Source organism: Pangasianodon hypophthalmus, chromosome 21 (genome assembly GCF_027358585.1).
Source record: "Pangasianodon hypophthalmus isolate fPanHyp1 chromosome 21, fPanHyp1.pri, whole genome shotgun sequence".
In the NCBI taxonomy this organism is placed as follows: Eukaryota; Metazoa; Chordata; class Actinopteri; order Siluriformes; family Pangasiidae; genus Pangasianodon; species Pangasianodon hypophthalmus.
The window spans coordinates 8,307,557-8,331,634 of NC_069730.1; the positions used below are offsets into that span (position 1 = coordinate 8,307,557).

The 24,078-nt window shown below is 37.8% G+C and overlaps 1 protein-coding gene across 2 annotated transcripts in view; it reads left to right on the forward strand.

The window, feature by feature from the left end:
* Window positions 1-24,078, forward strand: part of adcy8 (adenylate cyclase 8 (brain)) — a 60,222-nt gene that overhangs the window by 19,406 nt on the left and 16,738 nt on the right. The window contains exons 3-13 of one of the 2 annotated variants that reach the window (XM_026941416.3): window positions 429-559; window positions 1,967-2,078; window positions 7,670-7,797; window positions 11,304-11,462; window positions 11,640-11,910; window positions 18,745-18,942; window positions 19,686-19,786; window positions 20,985-21,186; window positions 21,799-21,891; window positions 22,280-22,467; window positions 22,679-22,760. In XM_026941416.3, the coding sequence (XP_026797217.1) occupies window positions 429-559; window positions 1,967-2,078; window positions 7,670-7,797; window positions 11,304-11,462; window positions 11,640-11,910; window positions 18,745-18,942; window positions 19,686-19,786; window positions 20,985-21,186; window positions 21,799-21,891; window positions 22,280-22,467; window positions 22,679-22,760 (1,665 nt within the window). The remainder of the gene's footprint in view (window positions 1-428; window positions 560-1,966; window positions 2,079-7,669; window positions 7,798-11,303; window positions 11,463-11,639; window positions 11,911-18,744; window positions 18,943-19,685; window positions 19,787-20,984; window positions 21,187-21,798; window positions 21,892-22,279; window positions 22,468-22,678; window positions 22,761-24,078) is intronic. The other variant, XM_026941417.3, reaches the window with a different exon arrangement.

Sequence of the window (24,078 nt, forward strand, 5' to 3'; positions counted from 1 at the left end):
ATGCAGGAACCTCAAACTAAAATGTAGGTTGTGGGGCTTAGTGTCAACGTATAAGTTGTAAATGGGAATCAGAATGCTCAGAGATGAGTCTTTACCAGGTCATTCATCCTTCAGTTCACTAACAGGCACATTTGTATAATGTATCAATTGGTCAATTTGGGTGTGGCATATGCATATGACAGGTAAATAAGGGACTTGAGTGCAGGAGCTTGTGTCCACATTCTTGAGTCTGATCAATCATTTGTGCTCAACCCATTGCTCATTTTGATGTCATTTCATGAATAAGTGTATTCATAAGATCTATTCATGTCATTTTGTGCACTCACATTTGTGCTTATTTTTGTGCAACTTTGATGAATAAGGGTTATTCTGTGCATGTGAATAAAGATGGCTACTGAACTTGATTACCCATGTTTCCCCTGTGCCAGGAGCGTCTGGTGTTGTCAGTGCTGCCACGGTTTGTGGTTCTGGAGATGATTAATGACATGAGTAATGTGGAAGATGAGAATCTACAGCATCAATTTCACCGCATCTACATCCACCGCTATGAGAACGTCAGGTAACTCCAACAGGCTAACATGTCAACTCAAACAACAGACCCTGCTCGACTGCTGTAGTCTTTCCAGTGTTCTTGCACACACACACACACACACACACACACTATAGTGAATCAATCCTTTTGGACTACAATCTGCCAAACAAATGTTGCTGCGTTGATCCATGTAATTCACCAGGCAGACTACATTGCGTTTAGTGCCTTTGTTCTTTTATTCACAAAATACTCATGATTTTAGATTTCATTTGATACTGCACTCCTGAACGATGAATGAGAGAATGTGTGAGAATCATAAATCAAGTTTGATTTTCAAACTGTAACAAAAGACACAGACTGAGACAAAGGACACACTAGCAGTTTTATTATACAAACCATACAACTCTTAAAAACAGCAGAAAGGGAAACATGATAACTAAACCAAGGCAGCATCCTAAATTACTGTTAAACAGAACCAGGAAGTAAACAAACACAGCGAACCTGAAAGGACACTACCAACAGAAACTACAAGAAAATCAAGATATGCAGAAATAAAAAGAACTTAACTGAGCAACAGATGACTAGGAATACAATCAAAGAACAACAAGTGATACAGGCAAGAGCATAGATGGAAAACGCGGCAGAGCGAGAGCACAGGGGGAAGTGCAATGCTGTGCAGGGAACTGATGGAATGGTGAGTCTTTTATGGTGATGAGGTGTTAATGCTCTGGCGAGGTGGGGCGCTGGGTTCGCACTGCAGAGAGTGTGGTGTTGTGAGCTGTGGGAAGAGGTTGGCTTGCTGGCTGGACTCGGCATGTTAAAGTAACCCATTTAGAGAATAGTATGTTTTGAAATTTGTTTGCAATTATGACCTTGAGAGGACATTACAGAAAGGCTTGTAGCTTTTCAGAATTGTGCTTGTTTAGTGTGTAATAATAGTCAAAGTAACCTTTAATTTCCCCATGCTTAGGAATAAATTTGCCTGACTCACTTAAAATATTTATAAAAGAATTATACATTTAACATATGCAATTTTAATATTTTAAAAATGCATTTACCTATTTAATAATATTTTAAATATTTTCCAATGTGAAACTTGTGCTTTTTTTTTTTCTTTTACTTTGGCGCCAGACGTCCTGTTGATGCTGCTGTGAGAAATGTGACTGCTTGTCAGCTGAGATCGTATTCGATCATGAACAGTGAGAGAGTGAAGCATGTCAGGGAATTATTGAATAAAGCATGATCGGTTACATTACAGTGGGGAGTGTAGGACAAACAGGCTGAAATTTTGAGAACAAATCAATTATTGGCGGTTTGCCAGTGTGTAGTACTACCAATTACACCTTTAGTAAAATAACTGAGTACAGAATTGTTTAGGTGCATAAAACAGGATAATCTGTGTGTTTATATGTGTGATGCCTGTGTCTCCTGCAGTATTCTTTTTGCTGATGTGAAGGGTTTCACAAACCTGTCTACCACCCTCTCAGCTCAAGAGCTCGTCCGAATGCTCAACGAGCTCTTTGCCCGCTTTGATCGTCTTGCACATGTGAGTAACCAAAAAAACAAACACACACACACAACCACACACACACTTTCTAACTTTATTAGGCTGTCGCATATGTGCATGTCTAACCCAGTGGTAACGAAAGGGATGGAGGGTTGGTGGTGGCTCCATCTTTCCCAGAATACCCCTATTGTATTGGAAACATTAATATTAATCGTTGTTTCATGCAGCACATGCATTTACCAATGACTGTGACCAGATTTGTAATAAAAATTCATCAACTATGCACAGAACTGTGTGCTTTTTATATTTACTACATATGTTGTGAGAAACTGTCAAATGGTGTCAATCCTGTCCCATGTCTATACTTTATGCTACAACTCAGAGGTTTTGCGTTAAATGTCACTCAGTCAGAATCCCTGCAGTGTACAGATGGATGTTGCTACCTGCTGGGCATCTTTGCTTGACGCATTTCTACTGGTGATGCCAGATTCAGGGTCTTCAGCCAGGAGACCGCCAATCTTTGATGTTTTGCTCCTTACCCCAGTACATCACCTGTTGGTGGAGCCGGATGTCTCCCTGCCACCCCTGCAGTTGGCTTTCAGATCAGATGTGTATTCCCCAACTTCTATCCTTTCTCCTGAGCCATAACCAAAAGCTGGCCTTCTTTGTCTCCTTTGCCAGCTTTCTTCCAGCTTTTAGCAGCTTGGCTCGCAGAACCCCCTTATCCCTGCGGAGGCATGATGCTGTTGTGCATATGAAGCCAACCTCCACAGGATATATAACAGTCTTCCAGCTGGCCACCCTGCATTTAGCAGCAATCTCAAACACTACTGCCAGATTCCTCAGAACCTGATCGTGTCACCAGCTGTATCTCCCCTGAGCTAGCATGGTCTTGGAGCCTGTAAGAATGTCCTGGAGAGATGTGTTACAGAGAGTGCAACTCTGCTCTGTGCCAAACCATGGGCGGAAGTTGCTATGACGCCCTACGGTATCATAGGTGGATCTAATCAGGAAATTGAGCCAGGCTTGTGAGGTTCTCCACAAGTCAGGCCAACGAATTGGCCTTGAGACAGAGCCTTGATCTTTTACTGCTATTTTTCTCCTCTTGCCACTTATGTCATGACCAACTCATTCTTCTGTTTCCCGTTGACTTTGGACCAGAGCTGCAGAGATTCTCCCCAATCTAGTCTGGTACATCCTGCCTGGACCCTGCCAATGACTTCTTGGTGTTGGAGACTGTTGATTGCCTGGCCCACCTCTTCTTGGGCCTTCCACTTGTTGCCAGTGCACACCTGGGCATCTGTGCACCCAACTAGTGGATCAGTGGACTCTATCAGCTCCAGGACCGGTCCGGCTTCTGCCTGTGCCCCAGGATAACGGGTTGCAATGGAAGTATGTTCCACCCAAAGAGACATGTTTAGGAGAGGCATTTTGTAGTCTCAGCCACTTTAGGATCTATGAGTTGGCTGTTCCATCCATCCTCCTTGGAAATGGATATGGTAATGTCATGTGTGACACTGGTAGGAATGTATCAAGTACAGCAGTGGTGCTGGACACTGTGTACCCTTACTGGCTGCACTATTGCACACTATTACTATTACTCTATTGCCTTGTAGTTGCATAGTCATAAACTCCTAATTTTTTTTTCATGCGCAGTTTGTATTAGAATCACTTTCTGACCCCTGGGTTTCTGCTGGCTAGATACTTTGGTAGACTATTTTCAACACAGCAATTACACTGAAGAAGAAGAATGATCTCCCATTCAAATAATATCTGATCAGTGGTAGTCATGTGGTGGATAAATGAGGTAAAGATGGGTGAACTTGTGCATAGCAACAGATGGGCTATAGCAATTATATACTGTACTTACAAGGTGCATATATATGACTGATAAAATAGCCAATATGTGTAAGTACAAGGTTTTTGTGATGGGAGGCAATCATGTTCATTCATGCATAATGTGAGTGTCATGCATATTACTGATAAGATGGCTCTACTATTCATGTGTTTGTGTGTGTCATTGTCTGTGTAAAGCTATGCAAATATAGAGTGATTGCAATATGCATACTGTCTGTGTGTGTGTGTGTGTTGGAGTCATTACATTAATAAGTATCAGTATTTCCATCTTTCTGCTGGCCATATTTGATTTGTATAATGTTGATTTTTCAGATTTTTCTTGAGCAGAGGTGTCCATGGGGTTTTTCAATAGTATCTAGACCGCCTCCTTTAAAGACAAAGACAAGCACAGGATTCTTTAGTGCATTTGTTGTTGCTGCATTTTCTTTAGTGTCAAAAGTAATATGCAACATAAAAGTAAGGCAATTTAAAAATAAACAAACAAAATGAAAGACTGATATGATGATATATGGGAATGAGTGAATAAGACAATTGTAAACATTCAAATAAACATCTAATAGGAATCTAGTATTGTCAATATATTGCTGCATGAATAGTGATAGTTGTAATTATCACATTAAACACAACAACAATATGGCTTCCATTCTCATTATTTAGCAGTTAAAATTGTTGATCCACTTGATCCAGCACATCCTATTGTTGATCCACTTGATCCAGCACATCCTATTGTTGATCCACTTGATCCAGCACATCTTATTGTTGATCCACTTGCTCCAGCACATCTTATTGTTGATCCACTTGATCCAGCACATCCTATTGTTGATCCACTTGATCCAGCACATCCTATTGTTGATCCACTTGATCCAGCGCATCCTACTGTTGATCCACTTGATCCAGCGCGTCTTATTGTTGATCCACTTGATCCAGCACATCCTTTTGTTTTTCACAGTGAAATTGAAGTACATTGGCACAAAGCTTGAAGCATAGGCAATGTTATCTGCTGTTATTTTAATATTTAAAATCTTGAGCCAGCAGTTACACAAGTGTTAGTAAAGTTAGTGTGGCAACAAGATATTAAACCGAGGTCATGAATTGTGTAATGTGTTTAAGGGATGTATGCTATTTTATCATGCATTTAATTCTTTTTTTTTTTTGAGTTGTCAAATAAGATATTTTTGTTGATTTAATGTGCTGTTCTGTAAACGAATTTGTGTCCATGTTTTAAAGTCGACCAAGCACTTACCTGCTAACTTACATCTCAATTTAAGTATGTGACGCTCATAATCCCATATAAAATCCATATCAAATTTGGTCTTAGAGATAATGTCTCCTTCAGATTCTCTTTCCTCTGTGCAAAAGAAAACCTTAATTAATTAATTAATCAATAGTTTCATATTTATATGTTTAATATTGCCATTGTAAACTGTTGGACAGCGGTGCTGGACTTACTGTTTAAACGCAGTTCCTCACTCTAGCCTATATGCTGCAAGAAAAATTGACTTTATTTCCAGTTCAGCATCACACGTAACTGAAACACACCTCTGTTTTTTTGGCAAACTGCACCCTGAGGTCTGATTACCAATATGCACAACCCTTCACTACCTGTACGTAACTCAACTCTGAATATGGGACAATGAAAATAAGCACGTTTCTGTTTCTGCACAAACCTGAGAGGACAGATTCAGAGATGGAGTCAGTAATTTAATCAGCAGCGGCTGCAGCACTCACATGAGCCTGAAATAAGCTTCATTTGATATTTATGGTAGTGTTCAGGCGCCAAAGCTGAGCTTCAATATTGCAGCCAGAGATGTCAGGCTAAACTATGCTCAGAAAGTGAATTTCAAAACTAGATATGAGTGTTTGTGAAAAGAAAAAAAATCTGTCAGTCAAAAATATGAGACCTGTATGACTGTGGATTCATGGAAAATTCTACAGTATCTGATCCAGGGTAATTTTTATTCCAGAAAGGGTTTTGATTTAACCCAAATTTACTTATTACCTGAAAATGTGAAATCATCTAGAACAGTATAATGTCCTAAAACATTATTAGCTTTAGCATTGTAACGGGCAGATATTTCATAGCACAGGTAGAGATAGTCCACTGTTGCATGGTGGGTATTGGCATATCATACACAGTGCATATTCATATTAATATGCAATATCCATATTAATTTTGATCAACTTAAATCAATCCTAAATTATCCTGAAACATGAAATTCCTTTGGAACATTCATAGGATACTCTAAGGAGCTTGAATTAGTAAGTTTGCTAAGGCAAAGATATTAATGAAAGCTAGCTGATGACAGTATTTTCTATGAAGGGTTAATTGAATTGTGGGAAAGAGTTAAATTTGGATGAAATCAAGAATTTTCAGGGATAAAAATCGCTTAAACTATTGTGGTAGCTTGTGATTAGAGACTTCCATCACAGTTAATGTCCCTATTAATTCTGATGAATCATTCCTAACATGTCGTGAAACATGAAAATTCTTAGGACCAATTGTACGATACTGTAATGAGCCTGAGTTCATTAGTGAGTTAGAGCTAAGATGCTAATAAATGCTATTTGGCATCAGAGGTTCTTATGAGGATATAACTGAACTGATTGAAAGGATTGAGTCTGGATGGCATATTGGGTGACAAAAACACTTATTAGTGTTCTTTTAAGATGACGTACTGTAATAGTAAATAGCCCTCTTATATAATCCAGTGGCATATTTATTCTAAAGATATGTATTCTACATTCAGCATAGGAATGATCTTTTTTTTTTTAACTTCATCTTTAGTTCTGGTGCCACAGGTGATATATACAGTACTGTGCAAACATCTTAGACACATGTAAATGAAATGTTGTAAAGCAAAGATGACTTAAATAATACAATAAAAGATTTTCCATATAAAATATTCTATAAAGAGCAGTGTCAATCAAACAATATTTGGCATCATAACCCTTTATCTTTAAAAATGCATCAGCAGTCTCAGGTATATTTTGCGCAGTTTTATAAGGAAATTGGCTGATAAGTTTTTCTGAACATCTTGGAGAATCTGTCACAGTTCTTCTGGAGACTTTGTTTGTCGAACTTCCTTCTGTTTTTGCAGGTAAAACCTGACAGCCTGCATTCATTTTTTTTTTGTCTAAATAGTAGTCTAGTATGTACTATTTAACATTATTTACTGACATACAAAAATTTTATGTGCCATTTAATTTTGGTTAGAAAAGTATTGTTTGGAGAGCTGTTTTATTTATTCATTTAATTTAGATTTTTTACATAGTACTGTAGTCTTATTGTGATTAAATCTCTTTTTAACCCTTGTAGCTTCTCCAGTCGAGAACTGATCTCAGTCTGCTCTTGTACTATATCATTTAGTGCTAGCAGCTGAAGCATGCAATTATGACTCATAGCATGGCTAATTGTGGCAGTGTGTAGTGTTTAGCAGTGATGAGCAGCACTAACTGGTCTTTTGTTTCTGCACAGTTGTTTACAGAGTCGTGAGAGCATGTAAACACTGCAGCAAGCATGAGTAATAGATATCAGTGCAACTAAGTGAGATTATCATTAATACTCTGTCTGTGTCTGTCAAGAATGCTAATGTACTCTTACAAATATGTTGTCAGGCTTACATTTCTCAGTCAATAGAGGGAGAGTGCCAGTTTTTGCAAAATTGTTGTCAAATCTTTTTTTTCCAGCATGAATCTGAATTTCTTCACTCTCAATTGCCATTTTAAATAAAATTACATGCATTTCTTGAGTTCTCGTTCTGCCTCTCTTGTAGGAGCACCACTGTTTGAGGATAAAGATTCTTGGAGATTGTTATTACTGTGTCTCAGGCCTTCCTGAACCCAGACCAGATCACGCCCACTGCTGTGTAGAAATGGGTCTCAGCATGATCAAAACCATCAGGTAATGTACCTAGATAGCATGTATATTTGGCCCATATGTGGCTGCTATCCGGTATTTTTGGCCAAGGTACACTATCTGGCCAAAAGTAAGTGGACACCTGACTGTCGCCTGTTCCCCAAACTGTTGCAACAAGGTTTGAAGCACACACTTGTCTAGATTGTCTTTGTATACTTCACTGAGTGACAGCTGCCCCTGTGCACAGAGTGAGGTCATGATTTGCCAAGGTTGGAGTGGAAGAACTCAAGTGGCCTGCATAGAACCCTGCCCTCAACCCCACTGAGCATCTCTGGGATGAACTGGATCTCTGACTGCGCACCAGGCCTCCTCTCCCAACATCAGTACCTGACCTCACTAATGCACTTGTGACTGAATGCACAAATCCCCAAAGAATGGAGGTTATAGCAGCAAAGGGAACTAAATCTGTAATGGGGTGTTCAAAAAGCACATATGGGTCTAATTGGTCAGGTATCCACATACTTTTGGCCAAATGTGAAAGTTACATGTTTTGGCATACCTGCAGAATTGGTGAGAATTTCTCTTTTGGAACACCTTTAGTGTTGACGTATAAGACCCAGATAAGAACACATAGGTACGGGGTGGGAACACCACTGAAAGTGTTATGTGTAGGCTTTATTTGGCTCAAAGCTGGAAAGCTACATGTAGCCTGGAGCTCAGGAGCTGAGCAGGGAAATCATGCCGCAGTTCATAACGTAGCCCACGCTAATTGGGGGCGGTGAGTGGGTGTCCATTTCCGTCAATCTCCCTTATTTCGCAGACGTATAATCACTGACTTCATTTTAGCAAACTGTATGCCAATGGCTACGGAGTGTGTTCCAGGAATTCTTTTCTAAAACTTAAAGTAAAGTCAAGGGGGAAAAAACATTCACTCTCATTGCACCTGGAGGAGATAGACAAGAATGGATTCATTTTTACATTGCCGGAGAGGACAAAATGTCACTAAAGAGAGGTAAGAATATTGTTAAACTGGTTATTACTAAACATTATTATTATTATTATTATTATTATTATTATTATTCTGATGCTACATACTATTTTATATCTAAAATGAGGAACTGCATGATGATGATGGTGATGGTGGAGGAAGAAGGAGAAGATGAGAAGAGTGACCTGCCATTATCCTCCGTTGGGTAAATCTGTGTTGCAAGTAGATTGTGTGTGTTGATCTATTTTAAAATGTTGAGAAACATTAAGATTGTTCAATGATATTACAATGAACACATAATTTGCAATGTAAATATGTGTATGTAATTTGCTTTTGCATCATTAAAAAAGATTACTTTGTGAATGGTTTTTACAGAAATCCAAATTTATTAATATTGTTTATAACCTGTACTTTATGAGAAAGTTTTTCAAATAAATCTACATGTTGTTGTATTCATGTTTTTCCCCCAAATATACTCACTAAATATGCATTATGCATACATACAAGAGCATGCATTTAAATAAATCTTAATGTGTATTACTGTGCTTGTGTTTATTTTTAATCACTTCATTTACTATTTAAACACAAATATATATTTAATAGATGGGGTTTGGTAACGTTAGACAAGAATTACACCAAACAGTCCTCACTAAACTGAGCATACATTTGAACAATGAATAATGCAGAATATAAATGTGCACTGCTTTGGTTTAAGGCGCAATAGCATCAATATCATTTTATGGATCTGCACCTAAACAGATTTAGAAATGGCCTAGGTTAGCAAAAATAACAAGAACATTCCCAGATAGTAGAGAACTCTGGTCTAGATCAGTTTTATCTGTGGTAAATCTGCATAAGAGTCACAGTCGTTTCATGCCTTTTATCTCACTTTGGCCCAAAGATGTGACAAAATAATGAGACTGACACAAATTCATATCTTCAGACTGCATGCGACCAACTGAAATGACCTGAAGCAACCAGTTAATGATGTAAATGCCATAAACATTTTTGTATACTGTTTATATGATAATATTATTTGAAATAAAAATTATTTGATTAAAGGCTGCTGGTTTTTAATGTGTAATAATATCTAATAATACTAGTTAATGTACACAACCAATTTTTTTTTTTTTTTACATTTTATTATAGATTACCCACTGTTGGTAATTAAATACTGGTTGAGGGAGATGTTTTCCCCTGTTATTTAAAAAGAAAAAAAAATCAAATCCCTAAATCTTTGTGTTTAGGGACTCCACACTCGGATTCTAATGGGACTGTACAGTACAACAACCAGTAACTAGATTACTTATTGTAAGCTGCTATAAGCCTATAACTGTAAGACTATATATTTGTTGGTACTAGACAGTTTTAGTATGAAGTAAGACAAATATATGCACCTAATTATCCAGATAACGTGATCTCGATATAATGATCTAGTTAGAGATAGATTTTTTCCGATAAAATAAAAAGTCAAAAACATTTCTCAGTTATCTTATACCTATTTCTAAGCCTATTTTCTATTGTGTAGAAAATATACACAGAAAATACTGTTGGTAGAGGTAGGTTAAATTAAAAATAATGTAGCGTTTGTGTAGTTTTGAATAAGATCTGGGATTCGCCTGGCTTTTGGTGTGATATCCATATGTGGGCTACACAAATCTCAGAACTCATTCTGCTCAAATATCAGATTTTTAATATGGCTCATGTCTGACAGAGATGTGTTGTGCCATTGCTCTGGCTGTAGAGATGTGAGCCATATGATATTTTCTAATTTGGCAGACTCCTGGTAGAGGTGTGGCTGTGATTCCACTTTACTTTACTTTACTGTTCTTCAGATGTGGGCTAGACTGCGTTATCATAACCTACAAACGTTGCAACATTCGCAACACACAATGATGTTAACATCTGGAATATCATCATAAGGCTTCTAAAACATTCATGCAGTATTTCAGCCATAGCTCTGGACTGTCTAAATGAGATTAAGAGGTTGAGCTGGGCCATGGCAAGGACAATGGCCCAGTGTGTGTGTTCAGCTATATATACAGTGTTTAGTAACACAAGTCAATGGAACTACCTCACAGTAAATCCAGCATATAACGGATTAATGAATGAATGATTATAATTAATTTATTCCTAATTTCACAATGGCTGTCCAGGCAAAAAAAATCACGTGTCATTTCTTTTCTAATACTAGCTAATATGCCTTGCCTTAACAGCACCAATGCTTCAACTGACTTGGGTGACCAGTTCAGCTAGCTTTCATGGTCCTTATTTTGGTGTTTCAGCCATGTTCTCTCATGTTTAATGAACAAGCCACACACAGATTTGGCCCTATGCACCCTACAGTGTCAGCGTTGTATATTAATTACGTGGACATAAATCACAAAAAGCCAACTCAAGAACAACTACTGATGATCCGTATTTATGCCACTTTCTTTGCACCTTACATTAAGTTACGTTATCTTCTGAAGCTGTACAATAATGTGCTGCTGTTGGAGGATGTGACTGTTTATTTTATTTTTAGTATATGGTGTTTGTGTGATTGTATTATTTGTGTGTGTAGGTATGTGCGTTCACGTACGAAGCACGACATCGACATGCGTATTGGTATTCACTCTGGGTCAGTCTTATGCGGGGTTCTGGGACTGAGGAAGTGGCAGTTTGATGTCTGGTCCTGGGACGTCGATATTGCCAACAAACTTGAGTCTGGAGGCATACCAGGGTAAGACATGCACATACACTCACATTTTTATGTCCATTTAATGTCTTTTTTGTTATTTTACAGACATGAGAGATAGCTCATGAAATCACATAAACATGTTACTTAAAGCCCTATCTTTCTAGTTTTAAATTAAGTTTAGAGGTGCCTAGATTTCTGGCTGTGTGTGTTGTATTATAGGCGAATCCACATCTCTAAAGCAGCACTGGATTGTCTAAATGGAGACTATGAAGTCGAGGCGGGCCACGGCAAGGATCGGAACGATTTCTTGCGCCGACACAACATCGAGACTTTCCTGATCAAGCAGCCTGAGGAAAGTCTCCTCACACTGCCTGAGGACATCATGAAGGAGGCCACCAACCAATCAGATCACAGAGCGTCCACCACCACATTTACTGAGGGCACATGGAGTCCAGAACTCCCATTCCACAATATAGTGGGCAAGCAGAATGTGAGTGACATGTACATTCTACAGAAACAGAAACACACACACAGACACAGATTCTGACTATAAAATAACTGTTGTTTGTTGTAAATAACTTGTTAAACTTGTTAATACAGCAGAAAGGTCACAGAGGTCACTAGTGTAAGTAGTGGTTGTTTTATATTTTGACAGGTTTAATTGGGGACTGGTATTTAAATCTGGTATATAAATGGACAGCACAGTAACTCTGACAAAAGCAAGCTAGTTTATGAAAAATAATAATACATATTATTTTCATAGAGCACAGTAGTGGCAGATCTTAGGCCATCAGGCAGTGTGTTCCACAGTGTAGGACTATAATGACTAAAAACTCTATAACCTATTCTTGTTTTAATTCTTGGAATGACTGGAAGAGCAGCGGCTGATGACCTGAGCATTCTGCTTGGTTTATACACAGTGAGCAGGTCTGAAATATATTTGAGAGCAATGCCATTAAAAGCCTAAAATCAGTTCTGTATTTGATTGGAAGCCAGTGTAGTGATCTAAGTGATCTAAGGATCTTGTTTGGATAAGCACCCTTGCAGTAGCATTTTGGATAAGTTTGAGCTTTTTTTATTGATTTTTGAGGACGTCTAGCATTACAATAGTCTAATCTATGGATAAATACATGGATTAGACTTTCAGCATCAGACTGACACAAGATTTGGAGATTCTTGAGATAATTAATTAATCTGTAATTGGTAGTATAATTTTGGAAATTAAGATCAGCATGAATAATATCTAATAATATCTAATATTTTCACTATGCTTAAAAGTAATGTAGCTAGTAAATGTAGCTGGATGTGGTTGTACAGTATTTCCCTCCTCATTGCCTTTGCACCTGCTATAAGTAGCTGGGAGATCCATTGACTGATTTCCAGAAGACATTCGGGGAGTTTAGTGACAGGGTTGAGGTTATCAGTGGAGAGAAGGATATTTGGGTATAATCAACATATGATGATGATAAGACATGTCATGGTTTATGTGATGAAACCAAGCAGAAGTATATATACACTAAAGTATAAGGAATATTAACCTGAACACAAAATTTGACTTTGTCAGGTTTGAATCTACTAATAGACACTGAATAGCTTTTTAAAACTTTATGAAGAAAGCTTTAGCCTGCCAGTACCTACTGTGAGGAAGGAGAAAAAGTACTCTATGAAATACAGGTCATGATCTACAAAAAGGGAAAACAGATGCTTTTCAAGCTTAGGTGTAAGGTGATGTAGGTGGATAAACATGTTTTGTGCCAGACCTCGTTCAAGCTTTTGCAGACATTTAGAACTTGTGAGAAAGTTTTCTTTCGGTCTATTTAAGGACTCAGAATTCCATAAAGCAGAGTCCTTTTTGAGTAGAGTCTAATTTAACCTAAATACTTTTGGTTTGGATGGAAAAGAACTGATAGTTCAGGCTATGGCTTTGGACTGAAATAATTCTGAACATCAAATCTGTCATAATCACTTAGAAATCTTAAGGCTGAATCGAATATGATATATTTCATAAACATTAATAAAACCAGGTTATCTGCATTACAGTTACAGTCTTTGCATATTACCTGACCACAATTCTGTACAGTGTAGACTGTACAAACTGCACAAATGTTCAGCATTTTAAGTATTTTTCATGGGTTTCTGTTTTGAGTTGCCTTTCGTATAATATACGGCACTATAAATCTTTTGTGTTTACACTGAGGTTGCACTCACCCTTCAGCAGAAGAATAAAGCCCAGTCATATTGTGGAACCACTCCGATGACTGGAAGCCTATTCATTTAGTGTTTTGTTTTTGAATTCAATATGAAAGTGTAGTGTTTATGTAAAACACTGGCTTCTTCCATAGACTAAGTGCTTTCTGTAACTTGCACAGTTATACAGTACAGTATTTTGAAATATCTCAAAGAAAATGGTATGATGAAGAAAAGTGATGTGATGTGTGAAATGTAGAATAGTTCATTGTTGCATTTATAGCAGTATTGTAGAAAATTCTACCGTTTATGGTGTATTGCTGGTGGGTTGTGAAAGACAGACAGTCTAGAGTAGTGTTATAATTGGATGGTGCACAACAGTCAAGCTGCAATGTGTTCTAGACAGGGGAAGAGCTACTGTGGTGCAGCTGGTGCATTTGCACTGAGGCTCATGATCCAGGTGGCAAATTGTTTACTCTGAACTGTGGCTAACAGCACTATTTTAATCTCCACGAAAACACTATTTTATCCATTTAACCAGTCTATCTTGTTCCTTCTGCCTTTAGAAGCAGACAGTGAAAGGCAAATAAATCTACTTCATTATTACAATTTACTTTTCTGTTATAACTAATGCATTACAACTTTACATTCAACAGATTTTTCCTCCTGAAAATGTTGCATTATTTTGCATTCTGCAGTTTGAAAGGTAATCCATGGTTTCCCCAATTTTGAATCTGGGAAACATTACATACAATAGGACACACTGTATTTCATCACATGGTTTAGATGTTGCTAATGGATGGTCCAATTACATCTTGTTGTTCTATAATTCTGCCAGGATACTTAGCAAAAGTATCAGAGTTTTATAGTGAACCTTTATCATAAACATAAAAGTGGAGCCAAGAGCAAAGTTAGAGGAAAGAGAAAGAATTGGACAGGGCAAAGCTCCCATGATTGGAAAAGTTTTTTGGTTTTTTTTTTTTTTTTTAAACATCTGGTCCTTCTGGTATCTCGCCTCCTTCCTTGATTACTAACTCTGGCTGGTTAGTGATAAACAATCATGACTAGTTTAGCAAAGAGTAATGGTTTAGTACTTATTAATTACTTGGCTAACAGCTACAGTTTATATCAACTATCTTGTTGTAGTGTGTTTCATTGCCACTATTTGATTAGCAATGTCACTGATTGCTTGATCAACACTATAACATTATAGTATTATAGCAAGTATCATTTTCCTATCCTAAATAAATTAGGTAGCTAGACAGTTTAATAATATTGTGTTCTTTAAAAGGCTAATTGATAGTAGGTGCATTTATGTGCTAAATGCTTGCTGGTTTTCTGCTTTTCTATGATAGTGTTGGGTCATGTTACATAGGTGTAGACAGTACACTGGCTATAACAGGGCTACCAGGTTACTGACTGTTCGAGAAATATTAAGGCTGTGAGAATATGCACATGCAAATAAATAATTTGGAAAGGCAATGCAGCGCCCAAATGTAATGCTTACATAGTAAGAGAGTTCTGCCACTGGTTCTAGATGGTACAGTTCAGTGTTACAGAAGGATCGTGGATGGTGTATTGTGTAATACGTTGTACTGTACAAGCTGATGAAGTAGTCATACATCCATTTTCATTAGTATTGTGGTTACTATCTCCTCCTGGATAAAAACACTTCTACAAAGGGTTGAAGATAGTGCAAGATAGTTTAAGATAAAGTTTTAGGTGTTGGTCAGACACATTATAGAAAGACTAAAATGAATGCAGGAGGTTCTAGATGGTGCAGATGAATGGTGTAGAAGGTTTTATGAGGAGCAGTTGATTAGAACGTTCTTGGTATGTGAGCTGCTGCTTGTAATGAAGAACTCTTGTTTGTCGTTGGCTGAACTACCGGGCTGTTGCTATGGAGATTTGATGGAGATTTGGTTAACATAGGGGAATGTAGTCTTTGATTAGCGCGGCACTTTTGTTGTTTTTGTCATGCAGTCAGCTCTGAAGAACAGCTTAACACTTCAAAGAGATCTTACCACAATGCTAACATTGCCCAATCATGCTCTAGCACAACACAAATCCCTCCCCTTGTGTGTGTGTGGGTGTGTGTGTATGTGTGTGTGTGTGTGTGTCCTCATTTAATGTAGAAGACTTGGTCTGTGTTTGTGTGCAGTTTATTACCCTACAGTAGACTACATCTGTGTGTTAAAAATCTGATGGACTGTGTATGCACTGAAGTGGTAAGACAGCATGTGTGCAAGCATGTGTGTGTGTGTGTGTGTGAGGGAGAGAGAGAGACAGAGAGACAGAGAGAGAGACAGAAAGATATTCTGGTAATGGTCTCCATGGCAACAAGAATGTCTGTAAGGTAGTAACAGGATTCCTTTCCCATAGTCACTCTATCACGCTGTCTCCCACCCTCTTTTTCTCTCTTTAACCTTCACCTTTTTCAACAGCTGCTGTGCTGTTTTTATCAATTTATCTTTCTTGTGCTTTTCCTCCTCTTATCTTCCTCATCATCTTGGCCACACTGTATGCATATGTGTATTTATGTATGTATCATAAGATCAGTCTATTTTGGTGTGCTGGTGTGTGAGTGGATCAAATAATGCGTGCTGTCATCCAAACCCACACACACACACACACACACACACACACTGCTTTAGATACACTATATAGGATATACCAAACTGTAGACACAATATTGTAGTAAATAAACTATCCTGGAGTGTGTGTGTGTGTGTGCAAATTTTGTCCACATGCTTGACATCAGTCTTAACACTCTTGATTAAACATGAGTGGAATTAAATAGAGTTAAAATATTGATATTACATATTATGTTTAGATATATAAATAGATCTAAATCAATAATACATTTTTATATATTTATGTCCCACCCTTGGTCTGGAGAACAATTGTTCACTTCTCCTGTAAGCTCATATGGTTGGGCTGAGACCTGGAATCAAATTTGAACCTGCCCCTAACTGAGAGTAGCATGTATGATATTGCATTTTCATTCTACACCCAGTGCGAGAATTCTAAAATCACCTGTTCCAGACATGCCTACTGCTGCTAGGTGAACTATTGAGCATTGAGAGCAGTGTCCATATGAAGCGCGGGGGGTGGGGGGTGTTTCTAGCCTGAGACAGGGGTCATAAACTAGAATTATCCTATTGCAAATCCCAGCAGCTATCAGCAGATTAACAGGACCTAATCCTACAGCAGTGACGCACATCAGTTTACAGAACTTTGATTACACACAACTATACCACACAATGAACCAAGTGTAAGAGATTCTGTGTGTGCAGGAATCATCTGAGCATTACTTGTGTAGAACTCTGTCCTCTCTGTCATGTGAGTCAGGACCATAGCTGCAGGGATTGAGCCTGGGGTTTCGCTCGTCTTTAGGATAGCATGAATATATTCGTGTGTGTGTATGTGTGTATGGTGTGGATGAGAGAGAGAGAGAGAGAGAGAGAGAGAGAGAGAGAGAGAAATGTGCCATCATTTTTCTTAGTCATGTGCCTTTAATGAATTTTTAACCTTCTAAATCTTTTTCATATGCTGACATTTCAATAGCCACACATACAGAACTGTTATACACTACCCATAATCAGAGAGAGAGAGAGAGAGAGAGAGAGAGAGAGAGAGACTCTGTCAACTGTTTCAGGTGGTTGGCAAATTAAGATGTTTCTTTGCAGTAGTCCCTTCTGCTTTTAATTCAGCTTTTCTCCCTCTGTCAGTAAGTTTTTGTTCCTATGTATGCATCATCTAAAGAGAGAACCTGTGAAAAAGGCTTCCTATGGATGCCCACAGGGGACAAAAACTTGTGTCATTACCACCACACAGACACAATAATCAGGTGCATCATTGTTCATTGTTCATTGTTTTGCCAAAGGAGAGATCATATTGGCTTAGTTGAGATAGAGAGAGAGATAGAGAAATTATGACACACCCCAAACTGGTTGACCCTGAATTAAAAAAAAACTAAATAGGAAATAGGTATAGGTGAATGAAGAAATGTTTGCAACTTTTAATTTTGTTAGAAAATTGTAGCAGACGGCATATATTTGTCTTACACTTGATTCTAAAACTGTCTAATATCAATATTATCAAGTTGCCACAAAGACACATTGACGGCTACATACCACTGAATAATTATAAACAGTAATAAAACAGTCCACATATATGTTAACAATCTGCAATATATTAACATAAAAGTATGGAATATTGCAGATTCAGGAGAAGAGTCTAGCATAGTACATGTAAGGAAAAATGGAAAGCCCATTTGAACTGTGAGAGAAAAGACATGTAAACTTTAAAATAATAATAATAATAATGTAACCAGTGAGAGTGTCCCTCCCAAAAAAATATGTATTTATGGTAATATTGTTGGTAAATAATTTGAAATGGAAAAGATCATTTTGATCCCTAATAGCTAATTTTCTCCTGTCTAAAAGAATGAGCAATGTAAATGAATTATCATAGAAATAGTTCTGAATTTGATGTTATGCTTCCTGCCAGCTAGCTGTAAATTTTATGCCCAGTGTTAATGAAAATCAATGATCAGTTTGTGCAGCAGTCTAAAATTTACTTCTATAAATTTAGAACTAACTCACCTCATGACCAGGCGTAAGTCCTGCTGGTGCAACCAGTCTAATGCGTTAGCGAGTTAGTCACTATAATCCCGCTCCTATAAGACCTTTTCTGAATAGACCAGCTTAGTGAGCCCTGTGAGGAACTAGTGTAAATTATACATCAGATCAATTTCAGGAACAGGAATTTAATTGTGCCAAGTATATTTCTAGGAACAAGGATAAAAATTCCTGCTATTGCTCTAATATATGTCACCTCTGTCAGTGACCCAGTTACTTTCAGAAAGCTCCCACACATCTTCTTTCTCAGGAAATTGCTTCTTTTCATTCCAGTCAACTTGAGCTCATCCAAAACTAGTCAAGGTATTTTTGTTGTCTTTCTAAGAAACAAGACTGATGAGTCATTTCCCTTGCTTTATTAGCTTGTGAACACACAAACACACAGACATAGACATTCAAATGGACAGACAAACCACGCATGTACACATATATACCCTGACAAACACCCCCTCTCCCGCACACTCATGGAGGCTGCATGTGCTTTCCCTCTGTAGACGTTGGCTGCTCTCACTCGTCACTCCATAAACCTGCTCCCCAACCATCTGGCCCAGGCGCTGCATGTGCGCGCTGGCTCGCAGGAAATTAACGCGCGCATGCAGAGCACCATCGCACTGCGCAGCGGAGACAAACTCCGACGACAGCACATCATCCCTTTCTCTCTCACGTTTAGAGAAGCCGTCCTGGAGCACAAGGTAGCCAGCTGCCCCAGCTCATCATCATCAGCATCATCGCCTGAACTCCATCATCCCTGCTTTTCTCCCAGTGCTGCATTTTTTCTGTTTCTTTCCCCCATCTTTTTTTTTTTAATAGAAATTCATTTTCTCATAAGTAAGCAAAAGGCTGTTGTGTGGTAGGATATTTCCAATCACACACCCTGATGCATAACACACGCCAAGATGTGCATACACATACAAACATGTCTGGTCTGTTTATAGGAAAAGCATATCGGCATCTCTCTAGAATTCAGATCCAGAAGTTTGGATACAAACAGCACTGATAAAATGTGCATCTCTAGAGCCGTGACTGAAAGGGATAATCTCTGTTGGCCAGTGATGGTTGACTTTTGATTAACTGATCTGCCCTTTGTTTACTCATGAGCCAATTGTCATTGTTTTCCCCCCATCACATTATGTTTTGCTTGTACTGTCTTTACCTGAGTTGACCTTGAGCTGCCCCCTGCTGTGTGTGGCCTACTCTGCAGTTGATTGGTTTGTTCTGCCTTGCCTCCAACTCTGACATCACATATTCTTCTCACAGAAGAGTGTGTGCCTCTGTGTATGTGTGTGTGTGTGTAGTATATATGTGTGATAGACTCACACATCCACTCTCTTGTATCTGCGCAGTGATGAGGTTTGACTATATGAGCTTCTATGTGAATATCCATTCTTGTAACCGTGTGCGTGTGTGTGTGTGTGTGTGTGTGTGTTTCCCACAGTACTCCCAGATGAGGGATGAGGTGTTTAAATCTAATCTGGTATGTGCCTTTATTGTGCTCCTCTTCATCACAGCAATCCAGAGCCTAATGCCATCTGCAAGGTAAAACACAAACACTGAAATGCAGTAGTACCTTATATCATTTTCACCAAGCTTATACAAACTAATTTGTACTTGGAATGTTACAGTCACATCATGTATAATATTAATTAACTTTAGCACATTGAAGTCATGCTTTAATAATTTTTGTAATCTTATAGATGTGGTCTTCAATTACTTCATTAGTTAAACCATTAGACATTAAGAGTCATGATGTTATATGATGTTATGTTATATGATGTCAAGTAATTACAGTGTATAACTTCATTTACAAATACCTTTATATACTTAAAAAAAACTTCATGTGCTTGTGCAGAACAGGTTCAATATACGATAATATGAACTTTACAATAAAGTAAATTATATACTATAGCGTACTAAACAGTACAAACCATATAATTGTACATAACACAATTATTCTCTCTCTCTCTCTCTCTCTCTCTCTCTCTACCTCTCTCTTTAATTAATAAAAGCATCTTGTTCAAAGTTGATACAGTTCTGAATATTGATAAAAAACACTAACACACCTTGAGGCATTAATATGTGCAGGACAGGGGGTACTCATGGACCAGGGTCTGGAACTTGCATATTAAAGGATAGGCTGTATTACAAATCAAATACAAAATTTGCATTTTTTGACTGTATTTTAAAATGTATAAATACTCCAAATTATACGTTTAGTATTGTATTAAATGTAAGGGCTGTGAAATCCTCTTGGTGTACTGATTAATATTACATATGGAATTGTAATAATCAAATCATAAAACCAACATCAAATTAGCACAAACAACAGAATTCTTTTTTCTTTTTTTAGTTTTTGGAGTTTTTAAGTTTAATTGTAGCCATTACTGGACTTGGAGTCTAGCGTGTAGACGTAAGCCTGAACACCACTTTCATCCTTAAAAATGTATTGCTATTAATACTGCTAATATTAATAACAAGCTTTCAAACACATTTTGAAAGCATAATTTGTTAAACCCTTGCTCCAACACAAAATATATACTTTATAGAATATTTCAGCAAGGTAAAGTTTTCAACACAGAAACAGTACCCACTCTGCAGGCACAGTTTTTTTATAAGATATTTAAAGGTATAGTGTTCATGAAAATAAGTTTACTTAATCTATATTCCACACTTTTTCTCTAAAGCACTGTGCAGAAGTTTTTAACCATAACTCTGGGTGTGTTGGTGATGTCTGTAGGATGCTGACCATGGTGATCCAGTTTTCTGTACTTATCTTACTGCACTGCTGTCTGGTTGTCGTGACGACGGCAGAAGACTACAAGTGTCTGCCGTTAGTTTTGCGTAAGGCGTGCTGCTGGGTGAATGAGACGTACACAGCGCGAAACGTTATCATCCTCCTCTCCATCCTCATCAACTTCCTGGCAGCCATTATCAATATTGTGAGTATAATACACACACACACACACACACACTATATACTTTAGATACATTAGACATAGAGTCTGCTATACATTAGACATGGAGTCTATAACAATAATGAGTTAAGGTTTGTGGTATACTACAGGTTACACAGCATGTTCTACTTCATACCCTTTCATGTCATTTTTTATGTGATGGTAGCAATGTGATGTAAAAGAAATTCACTAGCCACTGAACTTGTGTAAATATGAAATAAGTATTGATTTTAGTATATGTAGCATTTCTTCCATTTCACAAGTGCACACACGCCTGCCATCTGGGGAGTTTTTTTGAGTTTCATCCCTATTCATATCCAATTAAAAAGACAATATTGCACTGCATGAACAATATATATATATATATATATATATATATATATATATATATATATATATATATATATATATATATTTGATTACTGGTTGTGTATTTATACAAATACTAATTGTATATAATATAAATGAATGCTTCCATCTTGTATAGATGTTGTCTGACATGTTGCTTGGCATATTGTAGTGAATAATTTACATATAAAATGTAGCATTTCATATGAAGGTCTTTGTAATACATATATCATTTCTGTTTCTCTCTAGTTATGGTGTAATGTTGATAAATCAATTTGGGATGTATTCAGGAACGGCACATTCGATGCTTCAGCTTCAATTCCCGGCTGTCTTTACCCAGAGGTTTGTTCTTCCTGTGGCTTATTCAATGAAGAGACCGAAATGTCAGGAACACAATGGTGTAGCTATTTAAAGATATCAGGATGGATAATTAAGTATTACGTAGCATCCTTTAGGTAATTGGATAGCAGACAGTGCAACCAGATTAATGACTACAGAGTAAAAGTGTTCTAAGATTATGCAGTCATAAGAAATTGAGTGCTATTAAAATGATTCCTGAGAAATCCTAAACCATTAACTGTAAGATTATTTAAGCTGGTGCACAGTATGAGGTGCTTTTCATTGATGTTTTTTTGTATATTTGTGTCTATGGACACGTGTTTATTGTTAATGTTATTCTGACTTTGCAGCCACACTTACATATTAACCTATTAGAGTTTATTTTGTCCAGTACTTCGTGTTTACGGGCGTGTTGGCCATGGTGACGTGTGCTGTGTTCCTGCGCTTAAACTCTGTCCTGAAACTGGCCATCCTGCTGCTAATGATCGCCATCTACTCACTACTGACTGAAGCTTTCTATCACTCACTGTTCACCCGATATGACACCATCACCGAATACGATGGCTTCACCAACCAGAGGTCAGTACACACGCACACACACACACACACACACACACACACAAAGACATACACATTAAACAGAAATAATGACTTAATAGTTATAAATCTCAACAAAAATTACCTAAACCTAAACACACACACGTACACACTTCTAGTGTTAGAATCTCTGCCCTTTAGAATCCAATAAATCCAACTGATGACTTTCTTTATCCTGTTACCCCGACAACAGCGAATGTTTCCTGGGAACCAAGAGAACATCTTTACTGCTGATGGCAATGTTCCTTTTAGCCGTATTTTATCACGGACAACAGGTGAGAGAATACACACACACACACACACACACAACTACTATAGTTGTGAGGTCTTTCCATTGACTTGTGTATTACTGTAGAGAACCTTTAACCTTAAACCTAACTTCAGTGCCTAAAAAGAAACATGTAAAAAACACTTTTCTTAATGTGAGCCAACCAAATGTGCCTAAAATGCCAATATTGTCATATATTCCTATTATCATGAGGCCATCTGGTCCCCACAAAGAGCTAAATATGTGCAGAGACACACACACAGAGAGACTTGCACTCAGAATTTCTGTTTCTTTAGCTTTTTGTCCACACTTGTGTTTGTTTGTCTTTGTAAGGTCTTGTGTTGTAATGGACTGTGTTGTAATGGACTATGTGTGTGGGGTGTGTGTGTGTGGGGTGTGTGTGTGTGTGTCTTGGAGAGAAACGGGACAAACAGGATGCTTTTTAAGTTCACTCTAGTGAATTACTATATTTGATACCAGTGATCAATATGAGACCTGCAGGGTAATGAAACAGCAATAAACTAGTAGCAGGGAGGGGAACAGGGTTGAAGAGAGAGAGAAGATGAAAGAGAGAGGGAGAAAGCCAAAGAAAGGCTGAGGCAAGAAACTGACTGTTTAAGAGGGAAGAGAGGTATAGTTCTCACTGCTGGTACTTTTTCTAGAAATAGTATCATTGCGTAAGGTTTAAGAACAGTTGCACGCCTTACTCTGCTAATTGCCTTCCTTCTCCTCAGTGCTGTCTTTACATTGTCATGGTGTTTCTGCAAACCTCATGCAATGTGCATGTTGTGTATGTGCTCATGTGGGGGTATATATGTACTGTAACTGTTTGCACATGTGCACGTGTGTCTTCTGCTAATTCTGCCTGCAGGTCTGAGGCATTCAGACTGAACTTCAGTTGAATGTATTGAACTGTGGAATATTTGTTGATTTATTTTCTGTCAACCTTAAAAAAGATGGAGCTTTCTAAAACACCAGAGTAGGCATTTTGGGGCAAGCCACGTTATTTTTCAGGTGACACAAAAAAGGTGACATAAGGAATGCAGTGTAATGATTTGCTTTGCGTTGATCACTTACATATTGAACTGGGACATCTCCACCTCGTGAGTTAGTGAGTCAATCTACTGCATCTTTTAAATCAGAAATGAGCAGTTAGTGCAAGTGCAGTAGTCATGTATTTGTAATACATATAAAATATGTTTTAGTTCCACACAAAATACTGCATATGTGCATCATCATTAAAATCATATAGTAAAGAATATTTAAAACTGACTATACTAGAAATACAGTAGTTCAATTATAGCCTGGTTAAGTACACGGTGATG